At 43.5% G+C, this 16915-nt stretch overlaps 1 protein-coding gene and 1 long non-coding RNA gene across 2 annotated transcripts in view; one reads left to right on the top strand and one right to left on the bottom strand.

The window, feature by feature from the left end:
• The window catches only part of LOC140721496 (uncharacterized), a 1502390-nt gene that overhangs the window by 1435637 nt on the left and 49838 nt on the right, over positions 1–16915 (top strand). The gene's annotated exons all lie outside the window — the stretch shown is intronic.
• Positions 10163–16813, bottom strand: LOC140721499 (N-acetyllactosaminide beta-1,3-N-acetylglucosaminyltransferase 3-like). The gene is made up of 2 exons (XM_073036315.1): positions 16419–16813; positions 10163–11543 (listed from the first exon to the last, which is right to left on the bottom strand). The coding sequence occupies exons 1-2, from the start codon at positions 16443–16445 to the stop codon at positions 10386–10388; spliced, it is 1185 nt and encodes a 394-aa protein (XP_072892416.1). The 5' UTR covers positions 16446–16813; the 3' UTR covers positions 10163–10385.

Below are 16915 nucleotides of genomic sequence, written 5' to 3'. Positions count from 1 at the left end.
GAGCTTCACCACATCCGCTGTTCTGCATATACTTACAGTGACGCTTGAAAGGCAATATACCTGACAGTAAATCAGGAGAAAGAAAATACAACTCCCTGGCAAATAATAAAACAGCCTGGGAATCTACGGATTTTGATCACAGGTCTCTGGAATATCGCTGTGGATCTTTTACAGTGTTTGCAGAAATACTTGCAGTGTATTTTATTTTAACACATGTCAGCTGTCACTGTGATTCCCATCACTCAAACCGCCCGGAATGACTGAAACGAACGAACGAAAAGAAAGAGCGAATGTTCCCCTTTAACAAAGAAGTGTTCTCCATTTCACCCGCCTGAACAAACGCCTTCCCTCAATTTCAGAAGCGAATGTGCTCCGTCAAATGTTACAAAATAAATCGACTTCAAGATGAATGCCTAGTTTAAAAGCAACACAGATTTAACAAATATCCTATCTAAATAGCTGAAGCCAGGTATCATGGAAAATAAAATGGAAAATTCACATCATATTTTGTTTTAAAGTAAATAGATTGCAAGATCCATTGAGGAGTCAAGTAAATGACACGGGAACAGTGAGTAAAAATAGTTTAACGTAAGTGTTTGTGCAGTTGGTTGTCACTGATGTCCCTGACGTGATAGCCACGCTAATTGCCTCAGTGGAATTGCTCTCTCCTCAATAAAAGTCTGCTAAACCGATCACCAGTCCATCTGAGCAGCTGGAACGTTCCGCACAACTGAACACTGCTTCTGACGGAATATGGGATATTCGACGATTTACAACATTGCGGCCATTTTCTATCCCACACTTGTAGCTGTTGGTGTCCCCGGTAAGATGCCGGAGCTGGTTACTTTATGTATGGTACCGTCGTTACTCTGCTGCGGTGTCCGCACTGTTACTGAGCACAGATGTTGCCGTCGGCTGAAACGTGTTTCCAGAATGGAGGATTCCAGCTTCTCATTGTTATATTTTTATTTTCGTACTTTGATTGAAGTGATTTTTCTTTTGTTAATTAGGTTCGAGCCGATATTGACATTGTTTCATAATTTCACCTCGCTAGACTTTCTGAAGTGATGCCGGTCTCTGCTTTTCTGGGTCCGAGTCTCTATCAGTGCAGACACTTCCACCTTATGACAATGTGGCAGCTTGTTTAAATGACGGTCCAGTCTATTTTCGACACGTAGATGCGTCCTTACATAAGTCAGTAAATGGTAAATTGTGTTTTGCATCTTTTGATTCCACTTTCTCACCGCTACAAACAATCCCTTCAAATGTTTCTCCCCTAATAATGGAAATGATGTTGTTTACAATCTTCCGTTCACCGGTCCGTGAGTCATTGAACTCGGATGCCTCGCTCTAAACTGTGGGAAGGTCTCCAATCTACTGACACTCACATCCGTCATTGTCCTCCAGCCGGAGTGCAGCGACGGGTACCACACGCACTGGATTTCCACTTTCCACTTCCAAACAGACCATACCCTGCATAGCATCGGTAAAATGGGGACATTCAAGGAACTGACGATATTTCTACTATGTTTCCAAATTTCTTGCAGTTAATTTAACGGCGATTGTGATTCTATCTCGGGGAAAATGCGGAGTCTCCAAATGCATCACCCGTTACCTGGTTGGAATGGCAACAGCGGATCTGATGGTGGTTATCGTTGTTGCTTTAGTGGAGCAGACCAACAATATCTACATTTATTCCAGAACCCTGCTCATCACTCCTGTATGCGCACTGACACTTGTATTTCGGGTAGTAACGACGGACTGTTCTGTTTGGTTTACGGTCAGTTTTACCTTCGATCGCTTCATCGCAATATGTTGCCGAAAGTTGCGGGAGCGATACTGCACAGAGAGAACAGCAACGGTTGTTATCGTGACCGTGGTTATAGTGAGCTGCGGGAAATGCGTCCCGTTTTACTTTGCCCTTGAACCTTACGTCATCATTGACAACACGCCGTGGCGGTGCACCATCACATATGAATACGTTACTTCACCCGTGTGGAGAGGGTACACATTACTGCAGAGCATTTTAACACCACTGCTACCAATCGGCTTAATCCTGGTGTTTAACGGGTTAACCGTAAGACATATCGTTGTGGCAAATAGAGTCCGCAGAAGGCTTCGGCATAGCAGTGACAATCACAAAGATGCCGAGGTGGAAAAACGCAGAAAATCGATGATTTTGCTGTTTTCTATATCAGCTAATTTCATATTATTTTGGATGCCCTATGTAGCCCATTCCCTGAAATGGCAAACGCAAAACTATTTTTACCAGGACAGATATTTGAGTTCCCCGGTATACATCCTACAGCAATTTGGGTTCATGTTACAATTTCTCAGCATGTGCACCAATACTTGTATCTATACACTGACACAGAAGAAATTCAGAGAGGAGCTAAGGAATGGAATGAAGTATGTGTTTACATTAAATGGCCATGTGTGTAGATAACGCCCGTGTCTAATGAAAATTCAGCGGAGTTTTCAAATAAAGTCGTTTTACAATGAACAGATTTGGTAAATATCTCATAAATTCAAATAGTCACATGCCTGCTCATCCGGAAATTGCAAAATTGGCGGAAGATTGTTTGCTTCATACAGTTCAGATAGGTAGCAATATAAACGTTCAATGCACCTGGCGTGATTGTCACTTAGGTTGAAGTATGTTCCAAACTATCACAAGGACAGAGATGGATTCAGGAATTTCTGGGTTTTACATGTTTCAAAATGGACAGGGTCGGGTAACAGAGCGTAAAGGGAGTGCGTCGGGAAACCAGGGATGGTATCGCAGCTGCAGAAAGGGAGGACAACGTGGAGCTTTCGTTTGTTAATAGACTGGGAGACGAACACTGTTTCTGTTCTCCCTTTTGAAATGGGCGCGATCTCCCCACTTGGAGTATTCTGTACAGCCGCCCACAAGATTAACAAAAAAAAAACCACAACGGGAACAGTGAGGAACCGACCGGGAAGCGGAAACTGGACATGAGCCATTATTGGCATGGGCAACTGCAACTTCCCTAATAGTCTTTGGCACCTACCCAAGGTAAAATGTTTAGGAATGGCATAAATTCACAGTTGAGTTCAGGAAGGATTCATGTCACTATAAGAAGAAAGGCTGACTGGCGAACTTTCCGTACCAGATCTAATATTAGAAAAGGAAACGGGTCAGGTGACAGATCTTTCCGCGGGTCTGCATTTCAGAACAACAGGGAGAACTTCCCGACATTTACCTTGCGCAGAGTTAGGAACAGGGATCATGGGATCTATTTAATTGGGGGTCAGTGATGTGTGGAGCTACCTGGCAGGAGCTTAGGAACGTACATTGGGAAATGATGCTCTCGGGGTATTGCGCAAAAGATATGTGGGGATTGTTTAGGGAGCACTTACACAGGGTTCAGTATAGGCTTGTCTCAGTGACGCAGGGAAAGGATGACAGCGTAAAGTAACCCTGGGAGACAAAAAAGTTGGAACAACACATCAAGAGGAAGAAAGAACGATAGAAAAGGAAGAAAGGATCAGGTAAGGCTACAGCGAGTCACAATGTTGACAGGAAGGAATTTAACAATGGACTTAAAAGACTTATAGGGGGATTTGAGAAATCCTTGACGAGTTGCACTGTGAAGAACAGGAGGAGACTGGAGAGAGTGTGGGCAGATCGGAGGTAAAAGAGGAAAACTTGTGTCTGGAGTCCAAAGAGGCGGTGAAGCTCCTCACTGAATACATTGATCAATGTGAACACAGTGGCAAAAGGCAGATATGCTAGAACATGCCGACGCTAAGAAAGAGGATGCTCTGGAAATTTGGAAAAAATTATGATAGATGATTCCCCGATGCCGCAAGGGATATAGTCCAGGTAATTTTGGAAGGGGATCTCGGATATTGCTGCGCTTTTGGACAGGATATTTGTGTCTTTGCTGGCCACGGAAGTAGAACTAGATGATTGGAGTGTGGAAAGTGTTGTTCATTTGTTGACGAAAGATAATAGGGATAGTTTTTGGAATTATAGACCAGCGAGTCTTACATCGGTTGTGGGTAAACTGCTGTAGAGGATTATTGAAGAAGGAACTTATGAGTATTTGGAGAAACGTAGTCTGGCTACGGAGAGAAAACATGGCATGTTGTCCTTAATGAGTTAGAGTGAATTATTTGAAAGTGAAAATAAAACAAACAGATGAATCCGAACAGTCGATGTGGGTGCATTAATTATGGTCAGGAGTTTGATCAGTTCCCCATAGTGGACTCATTCAGAAAGTCAGGAGGCATGGGATCGAGGGAAACCTGGCTACGTTGATTCAGTATTGGCTTCCTAACAGAAGGCAGATGATGCAGTAGACAGAGTGAATTCTGGCTGGAAGACAGAGCGCAGCCGTGTTCCTCAAGCAGAGTCGAAATTCTGCTGCACTTTACAACTCTATTGCGAGTCTGCAGTTACCAGTGCTCTCAGAAATAGGGCTGAGGAAATAATCCATTTAATCTGATCACACAGCAGCACCTGAATAATTAATGGAATGAGGGCTGACGACGTCAGCAAATCGCTGAGTGATTGACTGCACCAGCGCGTTTCCTAAACTGACCTGTCATTTACATATTACAGGGCAAATGCTACAACGACTTCAAAGCATCTTTTCCAATGGAGCCCTACAACTAGAAACCAGCATTTCAAAGTGTTCAGCAGCAGCTACTGGTGCTCACTAAAAGAACCAGCCGTCCAAAATGGCAATCCGAATTCCCAATTCAAGTACACACCAATTTATCCAAATGCCAATTTACCTCTGAATCGTGGTTTTATCATATCGGGTGTAGATACGCTTATATTTCGATCCATCTAACCCTGAATCCACATGGCCGGTGTGGAATGCGTGTCTCTCTCTGAAGTCAATAATAAATGAAACATACAAAACTACACAAACTAAAAACGCAGCGAAGACAAAGCAAATAATCAGGTTCACACTTGCCTCCCTTCAAAACCATCGCAGGCAATTGGAGAATACAGAATAACCATCCAAATTACTTCAGTGTTGCAAGGACAGATGGATCGAACAGTACCAACGACTTTCTAGATTGGTCGGTGCTGTGTGACACTGAAGTTCTAACCCAGATACACAGTCAGACAGGTGTTAGGAAACCACTGCAGAGAAACAGGGTCTCCAGCCCGTCAGGTCGGTGAGGAATTATTTAAACTGCCTACTCCCATCGGCCTCACCCGGACCGTGCCCATCCATATCCCTCTCATCCGTGTACTTCTCCAATCATCTCTTAAACGTTGGCCTCGGAATCTCAATTACCATTTGTGTTGGCAGCTCTGTCTACACTCTTACCACCCTCTGAAAGAAGAAGTTTCCCCTCATGTTTCCCTTAAACATTTCACATTTCACACTTCACCCATGATCGTCAGTTGTATTCTCGCCCGATATAAGTGGAGAGCGTCCGCTTGCATTTACACTCTCTATACGCCTCATAATGTTGTATACCTCTATCAAATCTCCCCTCAGTCTTCTACCCGCTCGGGAATAAACTGCTAACACGTGAAATCTTTCCTTTTAATTAAAAACATTCAGTCCGTTACGGCACTAGCCGTATAATTTTTTTCTGCATTATTTTAATCTTATTTTCATCCTTCCCGCACACAGTTTTCCAAATTAGGCCCCGATAAAGCCTTAAACAACAGCAAGGTAACGTCACTACTCCTGCACTCAGTACTTTGGTCTATGAAGGCCAATGTGCGAAAATCTTTTTTTACGACCCTGTCTAACTGCGCCGCAACTTTCATTGAATTGTGGACCTGCATTCCCAGATTCGTTTGTCCTGTCGTACTCCTCAGTGCCCTATTTCTCATTGGTTCAGACCAACCCTGGCTGGTCCGCACAAAGTGCAAAATCTAACTCTTGTCTGTGTTAAATGCGATCTGACACTTTTCAACCCATTTTCCAGCTGGTCCAGATTCCGCTTCATGCTCCGGTACTCTTCATCACTGTCGACTACACCCGCAATGTTGCTATCATCGGCAAATTTGCTGATCTTGTTAACGACATTATCATCCAGATAATTGATATAGATTACAAATAACAACGGGCACAACAACGATCCCTGGGACACTCCACTCATCACAGGTCCGCAGTCAGAGAGACAACCATCCATTACCACACTCTAGCTTCCCCAACGTACCCAATGGCGAATCTAATTTACTACCTCATCGTGAAAGCCAAACGACTGAACCTTCTCGAGCATCCTCCCTTACGGAACCTTGAGAAATTCCTTGCTGAAGTCCCTGTTAGACGGCATCCACTGCCTTGCCTTCCACACCATTCTTGATAACGACCTCGGAAAGCTCTGTGAGATTGGTTAGACATGACCTACTACGCACTGGCCCATTCTGACTATCGCTAATATTCTTGTTTGTCCAGTTACTTCCCTTCATACCCCATGACCAGCGTAGTCTGAACAACGAGGACAATTCATCATTACATAATACTTGGCAAGTCCCTTTCAAGCAAAGCTATCGAGATCATCCAGCGGTCGGGACTGATATTTATGGCCTAATATTTTTTTAATTCTCCTGCACTTGATTATCCGACGCATTGAGAGTCGTCTGGAAGAGCAAGGCGTTGTAGCTTTAAATAATTAATCGATTTACTTAACTATAGCAAGACACGGTACGCTCGGTCGACCACAGAACATAGAATATTACAGCACAGTACACGAGGTTCTGATAGGCTTTCAACTAATGTAAGTTCGATCTAACACATCCCCCCCTGCATCTCCATCAGAATCAAAGGTTTCAAAGGTACATTTAAAGAATCAGAACCAGATTTAATATCACAGACATACGTCGTGAATTTGTTAACTTTACGGTAGCAGTACAATGCAATACAGGATAAATAAATATAGAGAAAGCAAAACTGAGATACAGGTGGTAGCGGGGAAAGAAAGCTGTTACTGAATCGCTGAACCTGAGCTTTCAGGCTTCTGTATCTCCTTCCCGATGGTAACACTGTGTAGAGGGCACGTCCTGTTAGTGGGCAATGTTAATGATGGACGCCACTGTGACAAGATTCATCCCTTGTAACAATGATCAATGAGATACAGAGAATCTGTATTTACCAACAAGTATCTTTTATTACTTCTACTAAAACCACGTAGATTTACACACTGTCGCTGACAGCAACATTGCGGGTGTAGTCGACAGTGATGAAGAGTACAGAAGCATGAAACGGAATCTGGACAAGCTGGAAAAATGGGTTCAAAACACTTGTCTTAACAAGTAGCTACTCTTCTGAGCATGGTCTCAGGTTTATTGCTCTGATTAGATTGTCCCAGAGTCAAGAATCAGTTCAGAATCTACTCCCTTCACATAACAAATGGCGACTTGTTTGAGAATGGTCTCAGGTTTAGCAGATCATTACCTGAAGCTTCCTGTGTCCACATTCAGTTCCTCTGATTAAATTATTCCAGTGCCAGAATCAGTTCATAGCCAACAAAATGGGGGGAAACAGAGAGAATTGGTTTGTCTGCTTCTCTGTCCTTGATCAGTCTGTAGTTCCTTTTGGCCAACAATGTTTAATGAGCCATGCAATCTGACACGACGGTATCTTTCTCGGGTCTGCTGTCGTCTGTATGCACAGGGGTGGATGATCGAGGTTTTGCAGAGATGACCAGAGCTGTAGGGGTCGAAGGGGTTTACAGAAATGCGGTGTGATGTAGGGGTCGGAACGGTTTTGTTACGTGCCCGTAACGGGTTAAAAGACTCAGCATAAATGGAACACACCTGGAGTCTGGTATTGTTACAAACAAAACACTACTTATCAGTATCCACGTAATCTCGTAATATAAAACCAGATAAACCAAACAGGTTAGCAGAGTTTATGCAAATGTAAGTGTGCAAATATAAAACCCCAAACTTCTTCAGCTTAGGTGGTAAATGATACAGTCTTACGATGGTATAGGAATGGCGTCAGTTCAGTTCGTGATATTGAGTAGAATTGAGAAGAGAGAGAGAGAGGTGATTTGTTTTCCAAGTAAGCTGATGTCGTCGATCTTTCCGTTGCCTTCCGAAGTACCTGTTAAAGTTTTGTGATCACACAAGAGTACCGCCTTCAGGCAGTACAGCTATCAAAGGTTAAACACACCGATAACATTCCACCGGTCACCCCTTTCCCACACTGCGATCAAAACCCACCCTTTCGTGGGCACTGAAAGTTCATCCAGTGTCTATTTCTTCTGTATTTCTGTCAGTGTCTTCCGTGTATCTGTGTGTCTGTCTGAAAATCTAGCTGACCTTGTATATATCCCAAACATGCTGAACGCCAGCTGTCCATCATATAGCTCCGCCGTTCCGTAACCATGGCGACTCACGAGCTGCTCGGTGCTCTCTCTCTCTGAATCGGTGTACACCAACGCTCTCTCTCTTTTTAAAGGCACAGTCCATATTGAATACACCTTAGCATCTCGTCACAGTTTTTACAGATAGCGAGGGGTGTCAGCACACTTCTCCACCAATGTGGAAATGCAGTTTACTTGTAGTACCAGACTGGCATTTCTGTCTGTAACAAAATGAAACCCGTCTTGTGTCGGAGTGTTTTGCTAATAATGTTCGTGCAAATTTATGCTGAGTGATCCTGAGTACCTGACTGCAGACCGCAGTCCCTACACTATAATGGCAGAATATGGCATTAAAGGCAAAACTTTTGGCAGTGTGGAGGATCAGAGGGATCTTGGGGTCCGAGTCCCCAGAACACACAAAGCTGCTACACAGGTTGACTCTGTGGTTAAGATGGCATATAGTGCATTGGCTTTCACCAATTGTGGGATTGAGTTTAAGAGCTGAAAGGCAATGTTGCAGCTATATAGGACCCTGGTCGGATCCCACTTGGAGTACTGTGCTCAGTTATAGTTGCCTCACTACAGGACGGACATGGAAACCATAGAAAGGGTGCAGAGGACATTTACAAGGATGTTGTCTGAATTGGGGAGCATGCCTTATGAGAATAGGTTGAGTGAACTCGGCCTTCTTCTCCTTGGAGCGATGGAGGATGAGAGGTCGCCTGATAGAGGTGTACAAGATAATGAGAGGCATTGATCATGTGGACAGTCAGAGGCTTTCCCCAGGGCTAAAATGGCTACCATGAGAGGGCATAGTTTAAGGTGCTTGGAAGTAAGTACAGAGCAGATGTCAGGGGTAAGTTTTTTTTTTACACAGAGAGAGGTGAGTGCGTGGAATGGGCTGCTGGCGGCGGTGGTGGAGACTGAAACGATACGGTCTGTTAAGAGACTCCTGGCTGGTTACATGGAGCTTAGGAAAAGAGGGCTATGGGTAAAGCCTAGGTAGGTCTAAGGTAGGGACATGTTCGGCACAGCTCTGTGGGCCGAGGGGCCCATATTATGCTGTAGGTTTTCTATGTTTCTACTCAGACGAAGGCCACTGGGTTTGTCCAACCTTCCTTTAATTTGCTCTTACTAATCAATCCCAAATGCCGATTGGCCACTAGTTGATTGGTCACCGATTGCTCTATTGCACTGCCGTGAGCTGCCCCTCGGACAATGAGCCTTATTGAAGTCCCCTCCTCTCCAGCTTTCCGATGTCCAGATTGGCCACCGGACTTACCTCTCAGTGATGACCGTGTCAATGACAGCAACATGACACTGGCAACCGAGTACATTGTCTTAGACAAGACACCTGCCAAATCTAATGCCACTCCCCTTCGCACTACATATGGACTGCTGCCTATGTTTGCATATTGATCTGTTGTCCCCACATGTTCATTGATCTCCTTCCCTCTCTTCAATGTGAATACTCCAGTTAAAGCCATCTCCTGCGTGTGTGCTTTTATTTGATATGTAGTTACACAGACACAATGCAGGCTGACATTTGACTACAGAAGTGATGACCATAAGTTTCTCTATTCCTCCAACCCTGAGACAATTTTAGATCTATATTCTTTGTTGTCCTCACAGTTCCAGTCCAAGAAACACATTTATCTCTTTCATATTTTGCAAGGGACATGTAAGAAACGGCAAGAAGAAAATACACAGATATAACTGTAACAAAAATTTTATTGGTGGCTTATTATACAAATGCCCCAAGTGAACATGCTGTACCTATCTGCACGCAATGCAACAAGGACTGCTCACTTGGAATAACTTTACAATTGACTTAAATTGTGGTGCTCCTGACAATATTGTCATGTCATTATGGGTGCAGTAAGAATTAGGCTGAGTGATGACGCCTGACAGCTTTACAAACATTTGTAGAATGTAGAAAGGCACCAACCCTATGAATTAATGTATCCTCCAATATAATTTAGGAATTGAGCTTCTTACATTGCATAAACAACTGATTAACACATGTTTATAAACTGCATTGCATTCCAACAGTTGCTACATTCTCTCATGACTCATGCAGTCCTTTTCGTGGATGCAGACTTCTGGGAAGCATGAGCACAATTCAGATTAGCATCATGCACCGCATCCCACATCAGTAGCAGTTCGAAAGGCCGAAAACGGTGCACTAGCAGCAACTCACGGTAATAGCAAGGATTGAAAGAGTCATCTTGGGTTGAAGGAATCCTGACTCCAGCTGTCCTGAATCCGCTATGGGAGTGTGGGGCTAGTCCAGCCTTGGCCAGGCACATCCCCAAAAATACATCATCAATGGGGTATAGTTCAAGGTCTTGGGCTATGTGGTAAATGATATGAGCTGTATACACAGACATAAGTATGCCCCCTCCACCAACATATGGTGGGTACGACTTGATAGTGGTCACTATTTCTGGCACATAATACTTGCTCGACTTCTGGCGAATGGACCCAACCCCATAAATGAGATGGCCCACAAACAGGTGTTGGTGCACCTTCATGCCTAGCAAGTAATCAACCATGTTATCGGTGTTGGCAAAAACATCATCATCTCCATTGAAGATGAATTTGGCTCTGGGGCAAAATTCACTGACCCACTGCAGCAACTTGTATTGTTTGAGGGTGAGGTTGAAAAAGGTATCCAAGAAATCCCATTGCAGGACATCTCTGTGTTCTCTGTTTTCCATGGCTAACAGCTGATTCAATTTCCTCCTTTCTTTTTGGTCAGGAGAGACACCAGAGATAAAGACTCTCTTAATTTGGACCCCATTGAATTTGCGTTCTTTGCCCCAGGTCTTCCTTACCATTTCCCGCCGATCCTGGTTGAAAGGGTCAGATTTGATTACCAGGAGCAGGAAGACATTCTGAGATCCTTCTCGACCACCGCATTTGTCTGGGACGTTTTGAATCATGTCAAAGTCTCGACAGTGTTTATACATCAAGAAGTTTTTTATGTGTTCTTTCTGTTGATCAAATGAGGACAGGTGCAACAATGTCCTGTTCGCGTGGCACTTTGGCTTGAGCACTGATTCAGTTGCATCAGCTGTAACAACCTTGGGCAGATCTTTACGATGAACAGTTTCTGCAACATCATCAGTCTCTCGACGTTGGTCATTATCCCAGAAAATGAAGAACAATCCCAGAGTAATCAAAACAGTCAACACTACGTTCTCATAGAATCGCCGATGTCTTCTCATCTTTCACCGGAAGTAGAGAAAAAAATATGGATTAATTCAAAGAAAATTTTAAATTTACATAATACTTGAGAAGAATGGGAAGTTTAAGCTGTAATGAGGTTCACTAATGCTTTGTAATATTGACCTCAAAATGGTGGTGAGGTAAGGAATAGGCAGGGCCCTTGACACTGTTGAAAGTTTAATTGACCTGAAGCATTCCATTCCAGCAGAAAAACAAATCTACCTATAGGATCCCATCTCTGTCATTAAACTGAAAATCGCATAGTTTCTTTTTGGGCATTAAAGATATATGATTCCAACGGCTGTATTCCACCTCTCTTCACAGCTCTCATCACTCCTCTCGGGCTTAAACTGAACTGAGACATACAGCAATGGAGCACAATGCAGGCATTTTGGCCCATGATGTTGCATCGACCATTTAATCTGCTCCAAGATCAATTTATCCCTACTCTCTCAAATAGCTCTCCATTTTTCTTTCATCCATGTGTTTATCTAAAAGCCTTTTAAATCTCACTGATGCATCTACCCTTATCACTGCCCAGGCTGTGCATTCCATACACCCACCATTTTCTTTTTAAAAAAAATACTACTTCTGACAATCCCCTAAACTTTTCTCTAATCACTTTAACATTATGCCCCATCATATTAGCCCTTTCTGCCCTGGGAAAATGTTGTTGGCTCTCCATTATCTATGCCTCTTATCAGCTTATACGCCTCTATCAATTCACTTCTCCTCCCACTTTGCTCTAAAGAGGAAGGCCCCAGCTCGTTCAACATTCAGTTTGAGTTCACAGGTTATTGATACTATGGAAGATGATCTGTTATTGATCTGTTGTATTAGTAACCGAATATATGGCAGTGCAGGGAAGGTAACGTGTTAGTACAGCTACTGAAAGCATCTGATTTTCATGGCATTTCAACCTGGTCTATGTATGCCTACAATAGGAGAAACAAAAAGAGGTATACTCACGGACCTTGGCTTCCTGCTTCTATTTTAACCAGAGAATTGTATTCAAAGTTAAATAAGCGGGGGCCCACCCACGCTGCCATCCATTGGTCAAGCCACTTTATGGAAGGCTACAACTAAGGCATAACTAGTCCCAAAGGCAAGGCTAATTCCACCCAGAGATTCAGCAGTATGCAATTGTGACAAGACAGCGAAGCCATCGCAGGCCCATATCTATTGAAGGAAAACGGCACCAGCATCACCTATGGCAGGAATTTACGCTTCATGAAGAGCAGTGAACCTTGGACTCCAGGAGCCCAGAGAAAGCACAGATAACTGATAGCAGAACAGGGCAGATAGTTAGCATAATCCACAATGTGTATGAGTAAAACCCTGGATGCCAGGAGCCCTGAAAAGACGCCAGTGACTGATAGCAGAACGATGTGTACAAGTAAAACTATTTGCACTGGGATGCAACTTGTGTCACTTTAGAATTATGGAATCCTAGAGTAATGCGATCTAAACAGGCCCTTCGGCCCAACTGGTCCATACCAACCACAGCATCCTCCCTGCTAGTCCCAGTTGTCTAGTTTGGCCCACAACTCTCCAAGCCTCTCCCTTCCATGTACCTGTCCAAATGCCTGTTAAATGTTGCAGTTGAACCCACTTCAACCACTTCCTTTAGTAGCTTCTTCCGGGTACTCACGGTCCTCTGTGTACAGAAGTTATCCCAATTTCTCTTTTCAATGTTTCCCCTCTTTCGCTTCTATCTGTGACCTCTCATGTTGGACTCTCCAACTCTCCAATAATGAAAATCCACCTTATCAATACCCCTTGTGATTTTAAACTTCTGAGGTCACCTCTCATTCTCCAAGGAATAAAGGTCCAGCATGGCCAACCTCACTGTAACCCAGGCCCTCTAGCCCCAAAAGCATCTTCGTAAATCCCTTCTGCACCCTCTACAACTTTGCAGCGTCTTACCTACAACAGGGTAACTAAAATTGTACAAAATATTCAAAAGTGGTCTCAACAACAAATTACATAACTGCAAATAAAGCACCGCCCTTAAACTCTACACAATAACTGATGAAGGCTACCATGCTAAACGCTTGTTTTCACCATCCTGCCTTTCAGTGAACTGACTTGCCAGCGCCTTCCCTTTCATTGTACAAGTCCTACTTCATTTGAATGTCCATCACCTCACATATAACCATATAACAATTGCATCACAGAAACAGGCCATCTCAGCCCTTCTAGTCCGTGTCGAATGCTTACTCTCACCTAATCCCACCGAACTGCACTCAGCATATAACCCTCCATTCCTTTCCTGCCCATATACCTATCCATTTTTTAAAAAATGACAATATCGAACCTGCCTCTACCACGTCAACTGGAACCTTGTTCCACACAGCTATCACTCTCTGAGTAAAGAAGTTCCCCCTCTGTTACCCCTAAACTTTTACCTCCTGACTCTCAACTCATGTCCTCTTGTTTAAATTTCTCCTACTCTCAATGGAAAAAAGCCTATCCAAGTCAACACTATCTAGCCCCCTCATCGCTTTAAAAACCTCTATCAAGTCCCCCTCAAACTTCTACGCTCCAAGAAATAAAGATCTAACTTATTCAACCTTTCTCTGTAAGTTAGGTGCTGAAACAAAGGCAACATTCTAGTAAATCTTCTCTGTACTCTACTTTGTTGACATCCTTCCTATAATTCGGTGACCAGAACTGTACACAATACTCAAATTTGGTCTCACCAATCCCTTGTACAATTTTAACATTACATCCCAACTCCTATACTCAATGCTCTTATTTATAAAGGCCACCATAACAAAAGCTTTCTTCACCACTCTATCCACGAGATTCCACCTTCAGGGAACTATGCACCATTATTCCTATATCACCCTGTTCTACTGCATTCCTCAATGCCCTACCATTGAACATGTATGTCCTATTTTGAATAGTCCTACCAAAATGTAGCACCTCACATTTATCGGCATTAAACTCCATCTGCCATCTTTCAACCCACTCTTCTAACTGGCCTAAATCTCTCTGTAAATCTCTCGCTTTGAAAACCTACTTCATTATCCACAACGTCACCTATCTCAGTAACATCGGCATACTTACTAATCCAATTTATCACCCCATCATCCAGATCATTAATTTATATGACAAACAACATTGGATCCAGTACTGATCCTGGAGGCTCACCACTAGTCTCCGGCCTCCAACCTGACAAACAGTTATCCACCACTACTCTTTGGCATCTCCCATCCAGGCACTGTTGAATCCATTTTACTACTTCAATATTAATACCTAACGATTGAACCTTCCTAACTAACCATCCGTGTGGAACCTTGTCAAAGGCCTTACTGAAGTCCATATAGACAGCATCCACTGCATTACCTTCGTCAACTTTCCTAGTACCCTCTTCAAAAAAATTCAAGATTTGTCAAACATGACCTTCCACGCACAAATCCATGCTGACTGTTCCTAATCAGACCCTGTCTATCAAAATAATTATATATACTATCTCTAAGAAAACTTTCCATTAATTTACCCACCACTGACCTCAAAATTACAGGCCTGTATTTGCTAGGTTTACTCTTAGAACTCTTTTTAAACAATGGAACCACATGAGAAATACGCCAATCCTCCGGCACCACCACCTATTCTAAAGATATTTGAAATATTTCTTTCAGAGCCGCTGCTATTTCTACACTAACTTCCCTTAAGATCCTAACGAATATCCTGTCAGGTCCCGGAGATTCATCCACTTTTATATTCCTTAACAGCGCCAGCACTTCCTCTTCTTTAAACAGCTCAGGTATTTGTAAAGTAACGGTGATAGCGGGGTAACACCGACGGGAGTAATGTAAATAGACCCGGTAGTCATGAAAGACATCTGATAGATAAGGTTATTTTTTCCCAGTGAGTGAACACTAATGTGTTTGTGAAATAGGTTGCATTCGTTTGGACGTGATTATCTATAGTTTGTAATCACCACATAGCTGCTGCCTTGCCCATCATTGTATGGCCCCATTGTGGACAAATATTTAAGATTGCTTTATAAAGTTGTTGACTCTGAGATCGGTGCTGCTCCAGGTTGCCGAGGCACAGTTAAATCTGGCGAAAAGTAATGTCCAGTGTTCAAAAGATTATTCCAAAATTATAACATTTACCAGAGTTCACATGGCCCGTCCTGCTACTGTGTCTTTCCTATAAGCCCACAGCGATTTCTGCCCTCAGCTGTCACTGAAGTTTACAGTCTGACAGTCAATTGGTTCCAAAATAAACAATAAATTAATGCGATGACACTACCCGATTTGAACCAGGATGCGGGTCGCGGTTGCTCCCTGGAGCTGATCGATTTGTCGTGAGATACAGTATGTAATCTTTGTCACCGTCTACTGAGGTACGAAATTAAGCCTGGATCGAACAGCACATCAGAACCATTGGCTCGAAGGAGTTTTTGTGTCGTTTAGTTCCTGCGCTGTGGAGCAGGGTCTGGAGTTACGTGCTGATGAGTGTGAGTGCAGTCTTATGTGTGTGTTGTCAACTGAACATTACTCTGATTGTGTTCACTTACTGTTTGGTCCCACAGAATTCAGGTGCTCGGATTCGCTGGTAACAGAACCAGGAGCTCAGCACAGAGTAAACACAGAGACTGTACTGGGTGGGCAACGTTACGATGAGTTAATGTGCCCCCTTGTGACGGTTGGTTTTCTAGTGTTTCTACCAGTTCATTACTGTCTTTAAAATTGTGTGGCTTTGCGGATCAGCTTGCTTTTTCTGCCGGAGAGAGTGTGCTATTCCAGCAAAGACAACAAGTATCTGTCAGTGATATTTAAAATAAAATGTTATGAGTTATATCTCATTGGCTGTTGCTAACATATGTCTATGTGCACTGTATTGCGCTCCTCCTGTACCTGATAATGCGGCCTCTGATTGTACATCCGTGGTCTTCTACTGCCGTAGCCCGTCCAGTTCAATGTTCGACACGTTGCGCGTCCAGTGATGCCTCTCTGCACAGTGCAGTAGTTCGTGATTATCTGAGTTACCGTCGTCTTCCTGGCAGATTGAATCAGTCCCGCCTTTCTCCACCGATCTCTCTCATTAACAAAACGTTTTTGCTCTCAGAATTGCCGCTACCTGACTTTTTTCCCAGCACCATTCTCCGCAAACTGAGACTGCTGAACTTGACAAACCCAGGAGTTCTGCAGTTCCTGCGATATTCAAACTGAACCGTCTGGCACCAACAAACATTCCACTCTCAAAGTCATCGAGATCGCATTTCACCTCCAGGTGATGTTTGTTGGAGACAGAACGTACCTTGTGCTAAGGAACAGGTCACGGAGAGACCCGCTGGTAACGCTGTTGGTTTAGTTAATGATTATCACCAGGAGCTGACTGAACATTAACCAGG

The sequence above is a fragment of the Hemitrygon akajei genome, unplaced genomic scaffold, assembly GCF_048418815.1.
Source record: "Hemitrygon akajei unplaced genomic scaffold, sHemAka1.3 Scf000057, whole genome shotgun sequence".
Taxonomy (NCBI): Eukaryota; Metazoa; Chordata; class Chondrichthyes; order Myliobatiformes; family Dasyatidae; genus Hemitrygon; species Hemitrygon akajei.
The sequence above is the reverse complement of the archived record's forward strand: the minus strand, read 5'-3'. Positions and strand labels throughout refer to the sequence as shown.